The 19,624-nt window shown below is 38.8% G+C and overlaps 2 protein-coding genes across 2 annotated transcripts; both read left to right on the top strand.

Annotated features, from left to right (window-relative positions):
• Positions 1 to 82: 82 nt before the first annotated feature.
• Positions 83 to 10,644, top strand: LOC112043370 (trypsin, alkaline C-like). Its single transcript, XM_052888272.1, has 5 exons — positions 83 to 410; positions 7,280 to 7,359; positions 8,288 to 8,391; positions 9,205 to 9,460; positions 10,312 to 10,644. The coding sequence occupies exons 1-5, from the start codon at positions 83 to 85 to the stop codon at positions 10,609 to 10,611; spliced, it is 1,068 nt and encodes a 355-aa protein (XP_052744232.1). The 3' UTR covers positions 10,612 to 10,644.
• Positions 10,645 to 12,350: 1,706 nt separating this feature from the next.
• On the top strand, positions 12,351 to 16,217 carry LOC112043358 (trypsin, alkaline C-like). Its single transcript, XM_024078739.2, has 4 exons — positions 12,351 to 12,390; positions 13,500 to 13,680; positions 14,830 to 15,088; positions 15,905 to 16,217. The coding sequence occupies exons 1-4, from the start codon at positions 12,351 to 12,353 to the stop codon at positions 16,208 to 16,210; spliced, it is 786 nt and encodes a 261-aa protein (XP_023934507.2). The 3' UTR covers positions 16,211 to 16,217.
• Positions 16,218 to 19,624: the final 3,407 nt, after the last annotated feature.

The following is a 19,624-nucleotide window of genomic DNA, read 5'->3' on the forward strand; positions in this document are numbered from 1 at the left end:
ATGTCGTCACTTGAGATGAATACTATTGTAATAGTTGTAGTAATATTCTATTCTTAACTGCCTTTTATTGAGAAATAGTAAAATGAGAAACTTAAACTTACTTTTTAATATCTTTACAAATCATAATAATAATAATAATAAGCCAGTGCTTGAGCGCGGCGGAGTCCGGCTCTATTGGGACCGGTCCATCATCACGGACAGGACTATTCTTGCGAATAAGCCTGATATCGTGGTGCTGGACCGGGCACAGTCGAGGGTGTTTTTAGTGGACATCACAATTCCATATGACGAGAACCTTGTGAGAGCTGAGACGGAGAAAAAACGCAAGTATCTTGATCTGGCTCTCGAGGTTACTGCCATGTGGCATGTCGAGTCCACTGAAATCATCCCAATCGTCATATCTGCCAATGGTCTGATCCCAGTCAGCCTCGCTCACCATTTAAGGCGGCTGGGGTTCTGTGGCAGTTCGCTCGCGGGCAAGATGCAAAAAGCGGTCTTGCTGGATTCGGCCAGGATAGTCCGCCGGTTTTTCCACCTATCGCCCTGACCCCCGGCCGTTTGGTCTTCCTGCCGGGGTGAATCCTCCGCCCGGTGCATATATGTATTTATGTAGCATATATTTATGTTTATTATTTTGCGTATCTAAGTAAATTTATGTATTTTAATAGTAGTAGTAGAGATAATAATAATATTAAATATTTATTGATTCACTAGTACACATGAAAATGAAATGATGAAATGGGCAGGAATCATGCCCATGTGGAACTATCGATCAGAGAGGCATACTTGTGCCACTATTACCCTAGGACTCGCAGAAAAACGCTTTGCAGTTTCTTTTCTAATACGCACTGCTAGGGATTGGAATACCATTCTCAAGAAGTTTTGCCTGATATTTATATCTTGGATATCTTTTAAATGAGAGTCAATAAGTACGTCCTAGGCAAGCGTTTCGAGTCCCTTGAATAAAAAAACGTCTTTTCTAGTAGACGAAAGCAGATGTACCACCTGTTGGTGAGTGGAACGCATGTAAATAGAGCAGTACCCATTTCGCCCTGTGTGTATCATCCAGAGGCGTAAGTGTTAAGCCTCATTTGTCTGTAATTACACCAGCAACGATGCAGCACCACCACCATCACCTTTAGAACAGAACACAACGATGCTGCTTGGCAGCAGAAATATGTACAGGCGATAGTACTTCCGGATGAGCTCAGTCACAGAAAGCTCTACTACTACTGAGTCTACTTTTTTGACTTTGTATATGTTTGCCGGTGTGCGGAAAAACTCAATCGAGTTTATGTCACACCGGTAAGTTACATTAAGAAATGTTAAAAATGTATATGTATATACATTTTCATTATTTCATTTAAATAAATAAAATAATGAAAATAAGATATATATTATCCTACTAATCCTACTAATATTATAAAGGCGAAAGTTTGTGTGTAAGTTTTATGTTTGTTCCTCCTTTGCACTACGGCTACTGAAGCGATACGGCTTGGAAATTTGGAATGGAAATAGATTTTACTCTGGATTAACACATGGGTTACTTTTCATCCCGGAAAAATCCATGGTTCCCGCGGGATTTGTGAAAAACTGAATTCCACGCGGAAAAAGTCGCGGGCGTCCGCTAGTAATAAAATAAGAAAAGCTTATTTTTCCCAACAGCTCTACAAATCAAGTCCATGTGCAATGGTGGCAAAAATACTGGCTGCATTTTTGAGTTACACAGCCTTTGCACGAAAAATAAGTCAGCCATATCTAAAATCCATAATTTTTTCGAACCTACGACCACTCAGTTAATAAGCAATTTCACCAGAGACGAGACGTCACACTCGTAAGTAATATAAATCAAGATTAATTCCATTACAGTGACGCACGATCTGGGGTTCAGTTATTTTAACTGCGTTCAGTTATTTCTGTGAAGGTTAACTCGTAACATTCTGTAATACTTAAACCGATTGCGTTAGTGGTAATGACCGGGGATGTGTTCACGTGCTCTACGAAGCATGGGGTAATATAACATAACATACAAACAATTTGCTAACTCGAAACATTATAAAATTCATTTTTGTCCGACTTCAAAAAAGGAGTAGGTTATCAATTAGTCGGAATCTTTTTTTTATGTATGTTCACCGATTACTCGAAGACGCCTGGACCGATTTGAAAAAATCTTTTTTGTTAAAAGGGTATACTTTCCAGTTGGTCTGGTATCTGATGATCGGATCCTGAAGAAATCAAGGTGAACTTACAAATATTATAGGGGCAACTACTACGTTTGTTAATGTTTTCATTAAGTATTTTAAAACCCTACAATTCAATGAAGGTTTAGTGTCGATCTGATGGAGCCGAAGCACAGACGAGGGAACTCCTAATCGATTTAAAATATTTACCTTGTGTTTGCATTAAATTAATTTGTATTAATAAATAAAATAATAAATAAATAAATATACTTAATAAATAAATAAATATACTTAAACAATACACATCACTATCTAGCCCCAAAGTAAGCATACAAAGTAGCTTGTGTTATGGGTACTAAGATAGTTGATATTATAATATTCATATACATTTATATACTACATATAAATATTTATATAATGTATAAATACACACAGACACTGGAAAAAACCCATGCTCATCACACAAATATTTTCCGGTTGTGGGAATCGAACCCACGGCCGTGGATGCAGAAAGCAGGGTCACTACCCACTGCGCCACTCGGCCGTCGGCCGTGTATTGATGAGAACTTAACATTTAGATGGGTTGTGGTTGTCATTAGGGGTCTGGTGATGAAGACGAGGGACAGTTAAGGGGACTCCTCAAAGGTTTACAGTAGCTACCTTGTGTTTGGGCTTGATTAATTTGTATTGATGACAAATGGCCGAAGCCTCTCACCAGCCAGACGTGGACTAAATAAGAAACCTCAATCGGCCCAGCCGGGGATCTAACCCAGGACCTCCGTCTTGTATCGCCGCGCATGTCACTGTGCCGCGGAGACCGTCAAAAACTTCAACGGCCGTCAAAAAGAGTTCAACTTGCTTGCCTGAATCTATACCTACTGTTAAAATTTCCAAGTGACAGCGAACCCCTTACTAACTAATGAACCACCACCCCCCCCCCCCCCCCCAATAATAATAATATAAGGTTTTTTTATTTGAATAAAAGGTAGCACATAAAATACCAAAAGAAATGTCTTTGTAATATTAATGTGATGGCTGTGCTTGTTTCTTGTCGCAATGGATTCACTGTTAGGAGTAATTTTGGACAATTTTAACCTTAATTCTGACTTGGTATCAGTTATTCAGTTATAAAGTCATCATTACGTAAATCTTGTCGCGAACGAAATGGCGAACCCCTAGGGGAACCCCTGAAATACAACAAACGTGTGCAAATAAATCGCGAGTGTATAAATAATCGATAAGTGCATCGCTGCGCCGCCCGCCCCTGATTCACTGCGCGCAAATAGACGCGCGTACGGAGCGCGCCATCTTTAGTGGCAAAGGCGACGATTGCAAATAGAATCGATTTAATTAGCTCATACATCTTCATCTGTTATTGAGGAGCTTGCTAAATAGATCTTAAAAAATTTAATAGGCTAGTTGACACTATTTTTTTGAAATGGTATTAAATTGTTCATTACCGTTCTGCTATAGATGAAGGTTTCTCAAAGTAAGGTACGCGAACCCCTAGGGGTTCGCCATTCGGCGGAAGGTTGTTCGCGACAAGATTTACGTAATGATGGCTTGATAACTGATACCAAGTCAGAATTAAGACAAAAATTGACCAAAATTACTCGTAACATTGAAAACATTTGCGACGAGAAACAAGCACACCCATCACATTAATATTACAAAGACATTTCTTTTGGTATTTTATGTGCTACCTTTTATTCAAATAAAAACCTTATTTTCTTCAACAGTCAAATTTATTTTTCATTAATGGGTTCGCTGTCACTTGGAAATTTAAATTTTAACAGGGGTTCGCGGAAAGTTTGAGAAACCCTGAGCTATATTGAAAAAAAGTATCATATTTTTTTGAGACGTTATTTCATGAAAATTTTAAATATTGTTTGATAATACGAGCCAAAATGTCTCCCATGATGGTCTTTATTTTAACTGTTTCGTGACGTCACATTAACAAATCCTTTACCAAACGGAGCGTTTGACAAAACATTTGTTACCAAGTAGTTAGACGTTTAGTACATCAAGTAACATTGTGACGTCACTAAATTGACGACAGCGTTTTTAACTTTTGGAAAATTTGAAAAAATACGTACATGTTTTTTTAAATAAAGTTTTTTTATGAAATCCAACTTTTATTATTTGATATCTATCTATACATTATTCCGAACCTTCGGAATTAATATTGTTTATATTAAATTTGATATGATTCAACTGCCCTATTATTTGTAAGCTGATTCGTTACTGATTGGTAAGCTTCTGATTTCAGATCACAAGGTCTTTGGGTTCGAATCCTGGGTCAGGCTATATGAGATACTGAGTTTTTCTTTCTTCATGCATCTTGAATCTAAGATGAAAATTCCTACAGCGTGCGGTACAGAGTCGAAGAAAACGGATTTCCTTTCAGCGCTCTGAAGACTGAAAATCATGTATCATCTTGGGAGTGGATTTGAGGAAAATAAACAAATAAATCTTTATGAAGCTTACAAAAATGGCATAATTCTGACGATAAAATAATACGATATTAAGAAGGAAAAGACATCCAGAAGTTGAATGATTTTTGTTATTGATTTATAATACCTAATCAACGACAAACAATCTTATCAGATAAGAAATTAATGATTATAAATAACGTTCCGGTCGACATACATTAAAGAGGCCGACATATATTTGTATTATAAAAACAAATGACATGTTATAACCATAACCAAATTCGGGTGTTAATTCGTTAACAAAGATTAAACTAACATTGAATTTGTATTTGTTTCTGGTTCGGCTTAAACCGTATAAATTAAACCCTCGTTTCCTTGATTAAACTTCCTTGTTCTTTGTTTTGTTATGATACTAATAGTGAGTAGTTAGATTCTAAAGTTTAAGTGTACTTAACTTAATTTTTATTTACTTAAGCCAACGATTATATTGTTTTTTTTATTATTGTTTTTATTTGATTGTTGGAGTTTGCCGTTTACTAGCCACTCATCAGTATTACCGTAAGCTCTATATTTAATGAAAACTTTTATAACAGACGTACAGATTTTCGGAAACTTGTAAAACCAAGAATAAAATAGGTATTTACTGCTTTAAAAGCTCCGGATGATTTCGTCAATGCTACTCGTCATATAACTAACCTTACCTAGCCTAGCCTGTTGGAGTAGCACATCTAGTCCAAATCACGATCCGGAATCTCCAAATATTGAATCACAGAATCCAAATCTTGGAAAAGGAAGATTGAGACATGTCCCAGAAGACATCCTTTTGACAGAAAAGATTTCTACGCAAGAAAGATATGCTACAGAAGATGCATCGCCCACTGCCAGCTCAGGTCAGATGTAGAAGCTAACAAATTCTTACAAAAGACCGATACAAGGAAAACCGCCTTTTAAATTAGAAAATGGAACTTAGGCCAGGAATTGCCAAGAGAAAGTATTTACCCTTAATTAATCAGGAAGTAACAGCGAATTTGAAGACTGTTGAATCATGCGCTAATACCATCCATCAGCTAAACGTTACTCAAAAATCGATGTCTCCCAGATAAATAATGAGTAAACTATCGCCTGTCACACACAATGGCGTGCACTTCATAGATGCAAAAATACACTACCTATACCCTGATGACTATACAGAGCTGTAATGGAGAAGGAATTCTCTGTTATATAGGTATTGTGCCTATGTAAAGATAGTTAAAAATCTCACACAACATCACTTCACAGCTCAAAGGCACGTTCGGTAATAACTTACCGTTCTCTCTAATTTGGCTGACGCACTTCCGTGCGTCTCAATATATCAATGCTAAAATAGGTTTTAAAATGTGCTGCAAAGCACATATTTGGCATTCACAACTAGAATACGGATCTGAAGCCCTTCAGTTCCACAATTTTTGATATCATGTCTATTGGCATACATTTATAACTGACGCTATCGAAAAAAATATATAAAACGGTAAAACATTATTTAATGTAATAAAGTTTATTGATTGTAATAAAAGTAATAAGTATTTAAATAGTAAAGAGTGACGTAGCTAAGGTTTACAAGTTTGGACTGTTGCGAGGGACAATGTTGTCGCCTTGGATTTTGGCGTTAGTGCTTTTTGCAGGTACTTTTAATCTACTCCTATCTATCCATACATCTATAGTTTTTATACTTAAAAATGCAAAAGTGAGTTTGTTTGTTATGTTTTTACGCCTTTCAGCGTCATTTTATTCCCGTATTTCTACGGGTAAGTGATCTACGCGGCTGAAACCCACGAAACCCATGAATTGAAAGAAGATTTTTATGTATTAATTATTGAGGTTTATATAAAACTAGCGGACGTCCGCGACTTCATCCGCGTGGAATTCGGTTTTTACAAATCCCATTTTTCCGGGATGAAAAGTAGCCTATGTGATAATCTAGAGTTTATTTCCATTCCAAATTACAGTCAAATCGATTTTTGCTTTGCTTCTTCAATTAATAAACCTTTCCTGTAATTTACATAGCTTGTGAGCATGATATACTTCATTGTATGAAATCTAAAAGCTTACCAGCCTAAGCTTCTACTCTATGTAAGTACAGCTAATTATGAAGACTAATCTGTGGTGGTTTTTTAAGGTGTCTAGGGTGTAGACCTTCAACCGTCCAAATAAAAAACGTAATTTTACGTACGTACGTATTATAAACGTAGATTATTGTAATTATATAATGATTTATTTATTTTGCTATCATCCGCGAAAATTCGGCGAACCCATGCGACAACGTCACCCAGGTCCGACAAAATACTCGATAGTTCGAAGAGCCGACGGACGTTGGGGTCCCAAAGTTCTGAAAGGGGGACCCTACACTATTAAGCGCAGTGTTGGTCGACCCCACACCAGGTGGACTGACGACGTCAAGCGAGTAGCAGGGTTTCGCTGGATGCAGGCGGCTCAGTATCGTGATGTTTGAAAGTCAAAATCAAGTACAAAAGGCCTATGTCCCGCAGTGTATGTCCATCCATATGATGATGATGATGATGATGATGACGTATTATTATATTGGTATAGACAATACTAAGGTATACGATCAGCTTTAAGAATTTCTTCTTTCTTGCTTTAAAAGATATCCATAAATTTATTGTTTTCCAGGTTCAGAGATATGTTGGGCAAAGCAAAGGATAGTCGGCGACTCAGTGACCTCCATTGACCAATTCCCAACATTAGTTCAGGTAATCACTATCAAGCATGTGGAAACAATACAATCTATATAATATAACTAGCTTTTATTTTAATTTAAGGACTAGACGCCTGCGACTTCGGGAACCATGGATATAAAGTAGCTTATATAATCTCAATAACCTCCACTATCTTCCAGTGAAAGTCCCATTGAAATCGGTCCAGCTGTTTGAAAGACCCGGACAACAGACAGACAAAAGTTTTAAAAAAGCTTGATTGTGATTTAGTAACATGTAAATAACTATAAGCACTAGAGAAAAACATAGTTATATTGAAATTACAGACTTATACTTACATTTTATCCGGATGTATTATAATTTTGTTCCTACATAGAGCAAAAAAAACTCGGCTAATTGCCTCGATTAGTGACAGAAGGGTTGACTCACCAATTCATCAACCCATAGTCGGCTCACTAGAGAACACGGCTCTCTTCTTAGAATGAGCACCATGGTAGCCCAATGCGGATTGGTAGACACACACGAATAGAAAATTAAGAAAATACTTCGGTATGCAGGTTTCCTCTCGATGTTTTTCCTTCACCGTCTGAAACACGTGACATTCAATTTCTTAATATGTACTTACCTAACTGACAAGTTGAAGGTGTCAGGACCGGATTTGAATCCTCCGAATTTGCTCCCGAATCAAATGCAGAGGTCATCACAACAAGATCAGGCTTACCAATTATCTTGGCTAGTAGGAGGCTTTAGCCATGCCTAGTTACCACCCTACCAACAAAGACGTACCGCCAAGCGACTTAGCGTACCGGTACGATTTTGTGTAGAAACCAAAAGGGGTGTGGATTTTCATCCTCCTCCTAAAAAGTTAGCTTGGCTTCCATCTTAGATTGCATCATCACTTTCTATTTGTCAAGGGCTAACTTGTAAAGAATAAAAAAAAACCTGTATGAAATTTTATATTCAGGTAGATGAAAAGAACATCTGGACAGAGTTGTGGTCTCAGAACTGCGCTGGCAACATCCTCACGGCAGACAAGATCTTGAGTGCGGCGCACTGCTTCTACGGATAGTTAGTATCAGAGCTATTACTGTTTTTATCCTAGTCTTTTTCATTGGCCAATGCTGTATAATAAATACGACCTCAGACTGATAACATAAGGACTTTCATAATATATACAATATAACACCCAAGTTCACGAACAAATTTGTCGATCATTTTGTGAGGAAAACGAGCTTAGATATTTATCTTATACTAAACTAGAAGTTCTTAACCGTTTTTTACACTATTCAATTTACAAAAAGGTATTTTTACTGAGCTCTTTAACCGACGAACACGATTACAACTATGAAACATCGGTTCTATAGAGACAGTTTTTATAATTGCATTTGATTGTTGATCTTACACTTTGATAAGAAAGTAACGTCTAATGAGGCAGGCCCTTATATAATTAGTCTGAGTATACAAGTTATCATCATTTACATCATCATGTTTTAAAGCGGTTTACTTCAGGGCCAGGTAACTTATAGGAGAGGGGATTTGGAGCTTAGATTCACCACACTACTCCTTTGCGGGTTGGTGATAATGTTAAACCGACAGATGTTAATGATAATAGCCAAGATCGATAGCTTAACGTACTCTCCGAGGCAGGGAGACATAATTAACACATCCGATTTCCAAAACGAAATATGTTCAGTGGGTTGAATATATTTTGTTTTTAATAAATATTTATTATGAACAAACAAACAATTTGTTAGAAAGCTTTGTTAGCTAAGTTAGAAAATTTCATTTTATTACTTGACACTGGCTCAATCACTCGACGCGTGAAGCCAGTATACCAAGAAAAAAAGAATGTAGAATATTATTCTCTTGCACCACTTCCAGTAACTTCGATCCAAAGCTACGTCGTGTACGAGCGGGGGCCACGTTCAGGAACTACGGCGGAGTCGTGGCCTACGTTCAGAAGGCCTACAACCATCATACGTTTGGCTTGAATGGCTACGACGGAGACATCAGCGTGGTCAAACTAAAGGACCGGCTGGTCTACTCGCCTGCTATACAACGGACTGCGATTCCTCCGCAGGGCACTGTCATTCCTGACCACTTGCCCGTCGTGCAAGCTGGCTGGGGTGCCACTTCTGTAAGTAACAATCATTATCAGCTTATTAACGGCCTACTACAGGGTCAGCCCTACATCTTTAGGCTACGATGGTGACGTCAGCGTGGTCAAACTAAAGGACCAGCTGGTCTACTCAACGGACTGCGATTCCCCCACAGGGCACTGTCATTCTTGACCACTTGCACTTGGTGCTGCCTGGGGTGCCATTTGTACCACACCGTGGTAGGTGGGTTTAGGGTTGTTTACTGTTGTTGTACTTGTGATTTTGTAACGATCACTGAATAACCAAACTAGTTTTACGGCAGAAACCGAAATTTCGGTAGGACATTCTTTTAAAATATCAAGCATTGTATGTTTGAAGAATATGTAAACATTGCTTTGCGGAAATCTTACCAGAAGCTGGAATTTATTACGTTGTATCAGGGCCCACTTTCCACTATACATATTGTTAACTAACATGACCGTCCAAAAGTTCCTACAGTTCTAATGATTTATTGGAGCGTAGATTTGATTACCAAAAGAGACTTATAGTACAAAAGTAAGTCAAAAGTCGTGAAGAATTCGAAAGAAGTGTGGAATTTCTTTTCACTCTTGACTAGTTGTCCCGCTTCCATCTAAATTGAATCATCACTTAACAGATGATATTGTACTCAAGGGCTAACTTGTAAAGAATAAAAAAGACTGACATTATCTACCTCTCAAAATGTGTATCTCTTCCTCAAAAAGGCGGCCCATCGTCGTCTATGTCTAACTAGTTGGCCTGCTTTCATCTCGGATTGCATCACCACTTACCATCAGATGAGATTGTAGTTAAGGGCTAACTTGTAAAGACTGACATTGTCAATCTCTCAAAATGTGTATTTCTTCTTCAGCAAGGCGGCCCATCATCCGACGTACTCCTATACGTCAATGTCTTCACCATCAACAACGCTCTCTGCGCCGAGCGGTACGCAACTCTACCCAACCGACCAGCGGTGACACCCAACATGATCTGCGCTGGTGTCAAGGACATCGGAGGCAAGGACTCTTGCCAGGGTGACTCTGGTGGACCTATGATGTATGACAGAATCACCGTTGGAATCATATCCTGGGGCGAAGGGTGTGCGAACAAAACCTTCCCTGGCGTCAGTACCTCTGTATCTCCATACACTGACTGGATTGTTGGCATTTAAAATAAATGAAATTGTTGATGGTATTTATTTGATATGAACTATTATAATTTTTGTGAAAAATAAAAATACGAATTGAAAGTGTTGTTTTTATTAATATTTTATACGGGGATGAAATATAGCCTTAGTTAGTTCCCGATAATGTAGCTTTCCATTGGTGAAAGAGTTTTTTAAATCGGTTCAGTAGATATACGTCCGCGTGAAAATCGATGTATTTAATTTTTTCACCCTCTATATTTTATTATTTCATCATTATCAACCCATATTCGGCTTACTGCTGAGCTCGAGTCTCCTCTCAGAATGAGAGGGGTTAGTCCACCACGCTGGCCCAATGCGGATTGGCAGACTTCACATACGCAGAGAATTAAGAAAATTCTCTGGTAGCAGGTTTCCTCACGATGTTTTTCCTTTACCTTTTGAAACACGTGATAAAGTTGAAAGAAAGTCTTTCAGCCTTCATGCTAGAAACTTGAAATTTGACAGGGAAGTAGTTTTATAGTTTTGCAGACGTTCTCTACTAATAAATTTTAAGAGAGGGCCGGATTGAAGTGGTCTAAAGGCTCTCGCAAGTTTGAAAGCAAGTTCTTCATCTTTCATGCTACAAATTTGAAATTTAACAGAAAGGTAGTTTACAGTTAATGGAAATCCTTTACTAACCAATTTTGTGAAAGGGCCGGATTAAAGAGGTCTAAAGACTCTCGCAAGCTTGTATGAAAGTCCATCATCTTTCATGCTATCGTTAGTTAGTGGACATCTTTTACAAACCAATTTTGCAACAGGGCCGGATAAAGGAGATCTAAAGTTTCGCATTTTTGAAAGAAAGTCTTTCATCTATCTAGCTACAAACTTGGCAAGGAGGTAGTTAAGTTACTAAACGTTTTCTGTAAATTAATTTTGCGATAGGACCGCATTAAGTAGGTACTAAAGGCGCTCGCAAGTTTGAACGAAAGTCCTTCATTTTTTGTGCTACAAAATTGAAAAACAGCAGAAAGGTGGTTTATATTTAGTGAAATAAAATTCATTATTAACGGTATAGGTCCGTTAATAATGAATTTTACCGAAGCACATAAAACGTGCGGCCTCTGACCGCGTGCTTAACACCGGCCTTCGGCCGGGGGTGTTTTGTTAGGGCCTCCGACCGTAGCTACGGGGCATTTTACCCAAGCCCATAAAACTGGTGGCCTCCGGCTGCGATCAATTGTTAACCGGCCTCCGGTCGGGGGTTTGTGATAGGGCCTCCGACCGTGGCTTCGGCTGGGCATTCTACCCAAGCACATAAAACGCGGGCCGCCGGCCTCGCGTTCAATTGTGCACCGGCCTTTGATTGGGGGTTTGTGATAGGGCCTCCGACAGTATACCTAAGTAAATAAAACGCGCGGCCTCTGGCGCGTTTAATACGTTTAGAAAATATGGTGATTTTGTAGACACTATTTTTCGATTCAGGGATCCGTTTGTAAAAATATTAAGATTTTGCTGATTTTCAAGATACTTTTTTTCGGTAAATTAAAGTAACTATTAAAGGGCGAGTAATATATTCCATGAGGTAATATCGTTATCTATTATTATCAAAATAGATATATATCTGTCATAATTTTATTTTATTATATAGATAACAAATAAACATTTTGTAGTTATTTATTTCTATCGGTATAATAAAAAATAAGCCTACAATAAAGACAAAATGTATTTAAATGGTACACATTTTCGTTATTGACTTTTCAGAGTTTTACCTGAACACGAAAATGAGGTTGTCTTGGTGTTTGGCGTTGGTGTTCTGTGCAGGTAATTTATTATTAATTGCTTTCATGACGAAAGTGCCGGTAAGGTAGTTCGACATGACATAGCTCTCTAAACGGGTCCTTGTCTCCATAAATATTCCTGCGCTAAGCGAGCAGTCAGCAATAAGTCGGGATGCTGGAGACCTGATGAATTGACGCTGGTTATATTGGAAATGGGGTGAGTCCTGTGGGATGCTACATGCGTTGCCACATTGGCTCCGTGTCTTATAAGGGAGACATAATCAAGACCGGCAGCTGCAGCTGAAAAAGCTGAAATCGGTGAGTGTCGCAAATATGCCTCTCTATCCGAGAGTTACATATTAATTTGTTCGTTTTGCTGTGGAGACTTGTGCCATGAAGTTGCAGTGTCAAAAAATCGGATTATTTCACCGCGACTAGTTTCCTCGACTGGTGATAAAAGTAATCTCGCCACAGATCCACATTGGCATTAAGTGCAGCTATAGGATAATATCCGGCTGAGTTAGCTTAAGTTTTTGTATAAGATGTTTTCAATTCATTCACATTACATATCTGCATTTCATTCATAGGAATTGATAAGTGTCAACCAGCGCCGGACCGAGGTAAATTTTAGAATGGAGCGAGATCCAATTATGGCGCCTTTCACGCACGTAAATTCATCACATAAATTTCTTTTCGATCTTGTCTTTCGATTTCGGCGCCCCCTAGGATTTGGCGCCTGGAGCGACCGCTCCTTTCGCCGTATGGACGATCCGGCCCTGGTGTCAACTTAATCTGTCCAGTAAATTCGGAGAAAAACTGTGACAGATAGACATACAAATGATCGTATAAAGTTTCCGTTTTTACCTCGGTAATTCAGAACCCTAATTAAATTTACACCACGTCATATTCTACATGACCAGTGTTCATAAATTTGATATTACTAAACCTTAATCTAGCTATCCGTATTAAAAAAGGTGGCACAGGTATTAACGAAAAAGCATTTTTAATATCCTGCCACTAATCAAAATTTGTTAGTTGCTTAGCTTCTGTTTACAGATAGATGTAATCATTAACTTGTTGTAAAACAAAGCAACCTAACCTAAGAATTACAACATCATTATTATTAAACATACTACGCGTTTTCCTTTTCAGTACTCGCCTCAGTTCACTGCAGGCGCATTGTCGGAGGGGCACCGACAGACATAGAGACGTACCCATCCTTAGTGCAAGTGGAGAGACAGGACATTAACACTGAAGCCTGGTCCCAGTCTTGCGCAGCGACTATCCTCACGGCCCAAACAGTACTAACAGCGGCCCATTGCTTCCATGGAGAGTAAGTAGCTTCTACTCATCATCATCATTCATCATTAACAGCCGATGGACGTCTACTGCTAGACATAGGCCCCTTGTATAGATTTCCAAACATCACGGTCCCAAACCGCCAGCATCCAGCGGCCCACTTGATGTCATAGGTCAACCTAGTGAGGGGTCGACCAACACCGCGCTTTCCATTACGGGGTCATCTGGGGACCCCGACGGCCATCGGTTCTTCGAACTATATGTCTGCCCATTACCACTTCAGCGCCGCGAGCTGTCAGTTACTTGAATCTTCTACGGATCTTCTCATTTCTGATTCGAACACGCAGTGAAACTCAAAGCATAGCTCGATCCATCGCCCGCTGAGTGATTTTGAGCCTGAGATGAGTAAGTCATCAAATTAAATATGTCGACAAACATATTGTCAATGGTTTGCCTAAAAAAGCCTTTAACTTGGAAATACTCATTGTTGACAAAGAAATATTTTAAAATGCCTTTAATATCCTTCCCTTTATTGTTTGTAGTTTGGAGTCTTGGGGTGCTAGCCCTTTTTTATTTTTTTAAAAGTTAGCCCTTGTTTGCAATTTCACCTTACCTTAAAAACCAACCCACTTAACTAAAAAGCGAGAATAACATCGTATGTGCTACCTTCTGATCAGTTTTAAGGTAGTGCCAAGCCATTGATGTATTAATTCATGCCGTTTAAATTATAAATTTGCTTTGGTTCTTTCAGAAATTGCTTTAATTATTATTCATCCCGAGCTTTGATAGCCCAGTGGATATGACCTCTGCCTCCGAGTCTCCTCCAACTTTTTAGTTGTGTGCATTTTAAGAAATTAAATATCACGTGTCTCAAACGGTGAAGGAAAAACATCGTGAGGAAACCTGCATACCAGGGAATTATCTTAATTCACTGCGTGTGTGAAGTCTGCCAATCCGCATTGGACCAGCGTGGTGGACTATTGGCCTAACCCCTCTCATTCTGAGAGGAGACTCGAGCTCAGCAGTGATCTGAATATGGATTGATAATGATGATGATGATGATTTATAGCGAATCTGTGTTGAGGGAGATCAAAACATTATGATTTTTATTCTGTTATTAAATCCGCATTTCCGTAATATACCCTGTATGTATTTTGTATTATGTACTGGTTTGTTTTTTTAGATTATTCGAAGATAGATTACGCCGTATCAGAGCTGGTACCACATATCGGAACTACGGTGGCGACATCTCCTATGTAAAATACTCCATCAACCATCCAGACTACAACGTTGCCTCTCGCTACGATAGCGACATCAGCATCGTCAGGCTTGCCAATCCTCTGATCTACTCTCCCTTCATCCAGAGGGGCACCATAGTTGCCCACGGCTCGGTGATCCCTGACAACTTGCCCGTCGTCCATGCCGGCTGGGGAGCCACTGAAGTAAGGGAGTTTCTACAATTTATCTTATTTATCGAGAAAGAATACAACAAGGAACTTAAGCTAACTTATAACTTATCCTAATAACTATACAAATCATGTCCACGTGGAATGGTGGCAACAATACTGCATACAGCCAGGCTGATCCTTTGAGCAAAAAATGAGACAGCCCTTCTGTCACCAGTCGAGGCCACTAGCCGCGGTAAAATTTTTTGGCACTGGGACTCCATGGCCCAAGGGTATCCACGGCAAAAGCTATTTTATTGGAGTTTACTCTTTAAGAATCGATTTTTTATATATAGCCGCCGGTATAAAAAAATATGGGCAGTAAAATTCGATGAACGGATGACAGCGTTACGTTTTTGTGCGCAACCTATTCTGCGCACCTTTCCCCCGCAAGCATGTGCACGCTATTGGCGGGCGCGCACACCACGGCCTGCTGCTCCTCGGTTCCGCACCTTTCACATTTCAGGCGTACATAGTGTATGCTGCGGGGCAACATACACTATTTAGACAGTCGATCTGAAAGAGTAAACTCCATTCGTGCGTCGGAGCTGACGCACACTTTTTTTAACTTAATTGAACATACATAAAAAAAGAAAGATTCCGACGAATTGATAACCTCTTTTTTTAAAGTCGGTTAAAAATGCACATACCTGAAAAGTTGGAGGTGCATGCCCTGGACCGGATTCGAACGTACACCTTCCGAAATAGGATGCAGAGGCATGTCCACTATAACTTGCACGAATATTATTGAATGTGCTTCCCTATTCTCTGTTCTTGTAGGTCTGATGATGATGTCAATCTATGTGTTTACAGCAAGGCGGCAAAGCATCGGATGTCCTTCTGGACGTCAGCATTTACACAATCAACCACGATGTGTGCCGCGAGCGTTATGCAACTTTAGAAGGTCGGCCGCCAGTCACTGAGAACATGATCTGCGCTGGTCTCAAAGACGTCGGTGGTGCGGACGCTTGCCAGGGTGACTCCGGTGGACCTATGTACTACGGGCAAATCGTTATCGGGGTAGTTTCGTGGGGTGAGGGTTGCGCCAACGCCACCTTCCCTGGCATCAGCACCGCTGTCTCCCCATTCACACCATGGATCGTCGAAAATTCTTATTGAAAACTGTGTTGAGCTAGGCTTCATCTGTATAATAAGTAATAAATAAATACACAAAGTTTTTTAGACTTTTATTCCATCATAGGCTCTTGTACCCCTTATCATTAAAATTTAAAAAATATAAGGGATATTACCCTATATTTCTTTTATTTTCTTTTATTTTGGACCACGTCCTTTACTTGAGCACAGCAGATGAACATACGGGATGGAGGCTCAACAGATACGCTTAGGGCAACCTAAAAAAAATATCAAAAAAAATACTGGAGGGTTGCAAAATTGCAATAAAAACTGAATTTTTGGCATTCTTTAGGCCCTTTCCCCTACTACAACCACTTAAAAACACCTTAAAGTGGTAGTGTAACTTAATATGAGCATAAAAAAATATTACATACTTTTTGATTTTTTTATATAATATTTTATTTAAGTAAACAGTTTTGCTCATTTATTTTATACGGTTTGTAGATACCATCATGTCATGACTACAACGATTGGCAGCAATCACGCCTGATGGTAAGCGACGATGTAGCCTACAATCAAAAGTTTGCCTTCAACCCACGTTCAAAGTGGTAGACAGAAAGAACCGCTGTAAACGTGTGGTGTGCAATCTCGGAATTAATTTTCTTGAAATACATGTGGATAATATGTTCGTCGTCGTCTCGTCTTTGCCGATTCTGCAACAGCGACTGGAGACTCTGTCAGATTACACGCGGGCTTCGATCATGCGCCCTCATGTGACTTATGTACCCTATTTTTGCGCGGAATGTCCTGGAGCAGACAGGACAAGTTAGGGTACCGTCCACATAATTATATGAGATATTGGAGGGTGGCTTGGCCTTAAGTTGTTCACGACGATTATCCAGATCCCGCCTCCGCCTATCTTCAAAACCAAAGGTACTCTGCTGAACATATGATAATATGTATCAGGATGTCATTGCAGTCTATAATTTTACCCCGCTCTTTCTTGGCCCAGAGAACTTGTGCAATCCTCTAGTAACTCAGATGGTCTGGCGGGCCTTACAGGGCCAGATGTAGATCAAATAACATCTGTATCTTGTTTTATTGTAATTCGGTGACTTCTATGGGGAAACCGAGGGTTTTGTATGCATATGTGGATGAAGTAATCAAGACGAAATACTACTGGAAACAAATTGTAAAAAATGGAAAAAGATTGCTAACGACGAACACTTGCAGAGACATAATCAAGTGGCCAGGATAATCCACCAATAGTTTACTCTTCAGGCCTTATCGCTTAGATGTGCCTGAGATGCCTTACTATAAGTACGACTCAGCGCCAGTTCCTCAGAACAGAAGACTTCCGCCGTCTCTTTTTTTAAATCTTTATTTTAAGGAGCTGAGTCCATTTTGGACTATGCCGCTCCGTAAAGCCGCCTTTATAACAATACTAATGTTATAATTTAATTAATATATTGAATACTTTTTCTATAAAGCTGTACCAGTGCCCTGGCCTCCTCTGACTGAGGATGTGCCAGTGCACTATTACAGCCGCCCACCTCTCTTAGTGCAGGAAATCTTTGCAGTACTTCCCGTCGCACTGCCTCGCTTCTGACACACTCCAACAACACGTGGTAGATGTCTTCTGGCCTGTCACAGTCTGGGCAATTTGGTGACGGAATATAACATGAAAATATATATAAATAAATAAATGAGAGATATTTAATAATACGTGATCGTTACAGAGACAAACATTATAAAACTAAGCCAATCCACCTGGAGCAGCATGGTTCATGGTGATGATGATGATGAAGATAATATCTCCTTACTTGGAAAGATATTGTCACGCTTCCTGGAATCTGTCGAACACGTTATCTAGACAATTCTTGAAAATTCGATGATAGTAATTACGATAACTTTTATATCTAATTAAATTCACACGAATTTACGATAACACCAGTTGCATAATATTATTGAAATTGGGAAAATACATATGGGAAAACCTAGATCTGTATCCAAACAATTACATTTTCTTTTATTCTATGATAAGTTACACTACTTAGTTACAGTTACACTACTACTTTGATAAGTTACGTACTTAACTTCGATCATCTGCCCCTGTAGCCAAGTGGCACGTCGATTCTCTTTCTACGATCGCAAACGCTTCGACAACTAGAAAGATGTATGGGAATGACATTTGCTATCGACAGGTCACGTGATCAAGATCTGACATATATATACGAATATACAAAATGCCTACAAAACGAATAGTTTTACTTAAACATGGTTATTAACTAGCGTCTATTTATTATTTATTAATTAGCACGGACAAATCCAGTTACACTAATAAAAAAAAATGTACATAAAAAAATTAAAAAGAACAAAACACCACAGTAAAAATAGACAAAAATAAGAAAAAATAAACAAAAAACGAATGTACAGAAATAGCTTATTGACTATCTTAACTAAAATAACAATTACAATAATTATAAAATAAAAAAATATATATTTAAATTACATCCTCTCGCAAAATATCCCTGCACAATTTGGCCCAATTATCTGCAAAAATGTCACAGTGAGGAAAGTCCGACTCCAACAGGACATTTAGACTATATGTACAAATTGTACATTACTAACATAGAAAAATCTTCCTGCAATATGTATTTGTAATGAATCCTTAGTGTATGTAGTGCATTTGTACACTATGAAGAGCAGCACAGACTATGGAAGGGATTAGACTCAGCACCGCAGTCATAACTTCGGTGGCAATGGATTAATGTGTGGCAAACACCACCAACTTCCCAACTCAGAGAACATAGGCTAAATCTAATTATATAAAAGCGAAAGGTCACTCATCAGAAAATATTGAAAACCGCTTCACGTACAAAGATGAAATTTGGCAGGGAGCTGGGTTATAGTAGACGAAGTCGCGGGCGTCGCTAGTATTTAATTATCTGACTCAGGAAATTATCCCAGGCCACATAGACTCCTGGACAAACGAGGAAGTTAAAGAATTTATTTTTACATTTTTTTTATTCAATGACAAATAAGCTCTTTACTGCGATCTCTCTGCATTCTGTAAAGTTACAGCGATATGACATCGCTCATTTCCACGGCAGCGACGTTGTTAGTAACATTTTATTTTAAATATCCCCTAAAAACAAAATTCTATTAAAACATGTTATATTCGAATACATCGACGAGTATAAGATAGCGGAATAATGTGTGTAATCATGATCCGAGGATGTTAAATTTCATCTATAAACTGACGAGACAACCCAAAACGTTATAATACTGTATTTAGTTAGCATAATAACCGAACAATAATCTGGAGTATTTATGATAATAATTAAGTCAGTGAGTTTCGGTAGAACGAAATACATAGAAGCGATATAATTTTATTAATCTGCAATTACTTTATCGTATTGTTATAAACAGAAATCGATCAGTAAAACAATATAATAT

Source organism: Bicyclus anynana, chromosome 22, assembly GCF_947172395.1.
Source record: "Bicyclus anynana chromosome 22, ilBicAnyn1.1, whole genome shotgun sequence".
Classification (NCBI taxonomy): Eukaryota; Metazoa; Arthropoda; class Insecta; order Lepidoptera; family Nymphalidae; genus Bicyclus; species Bicyclus anynana.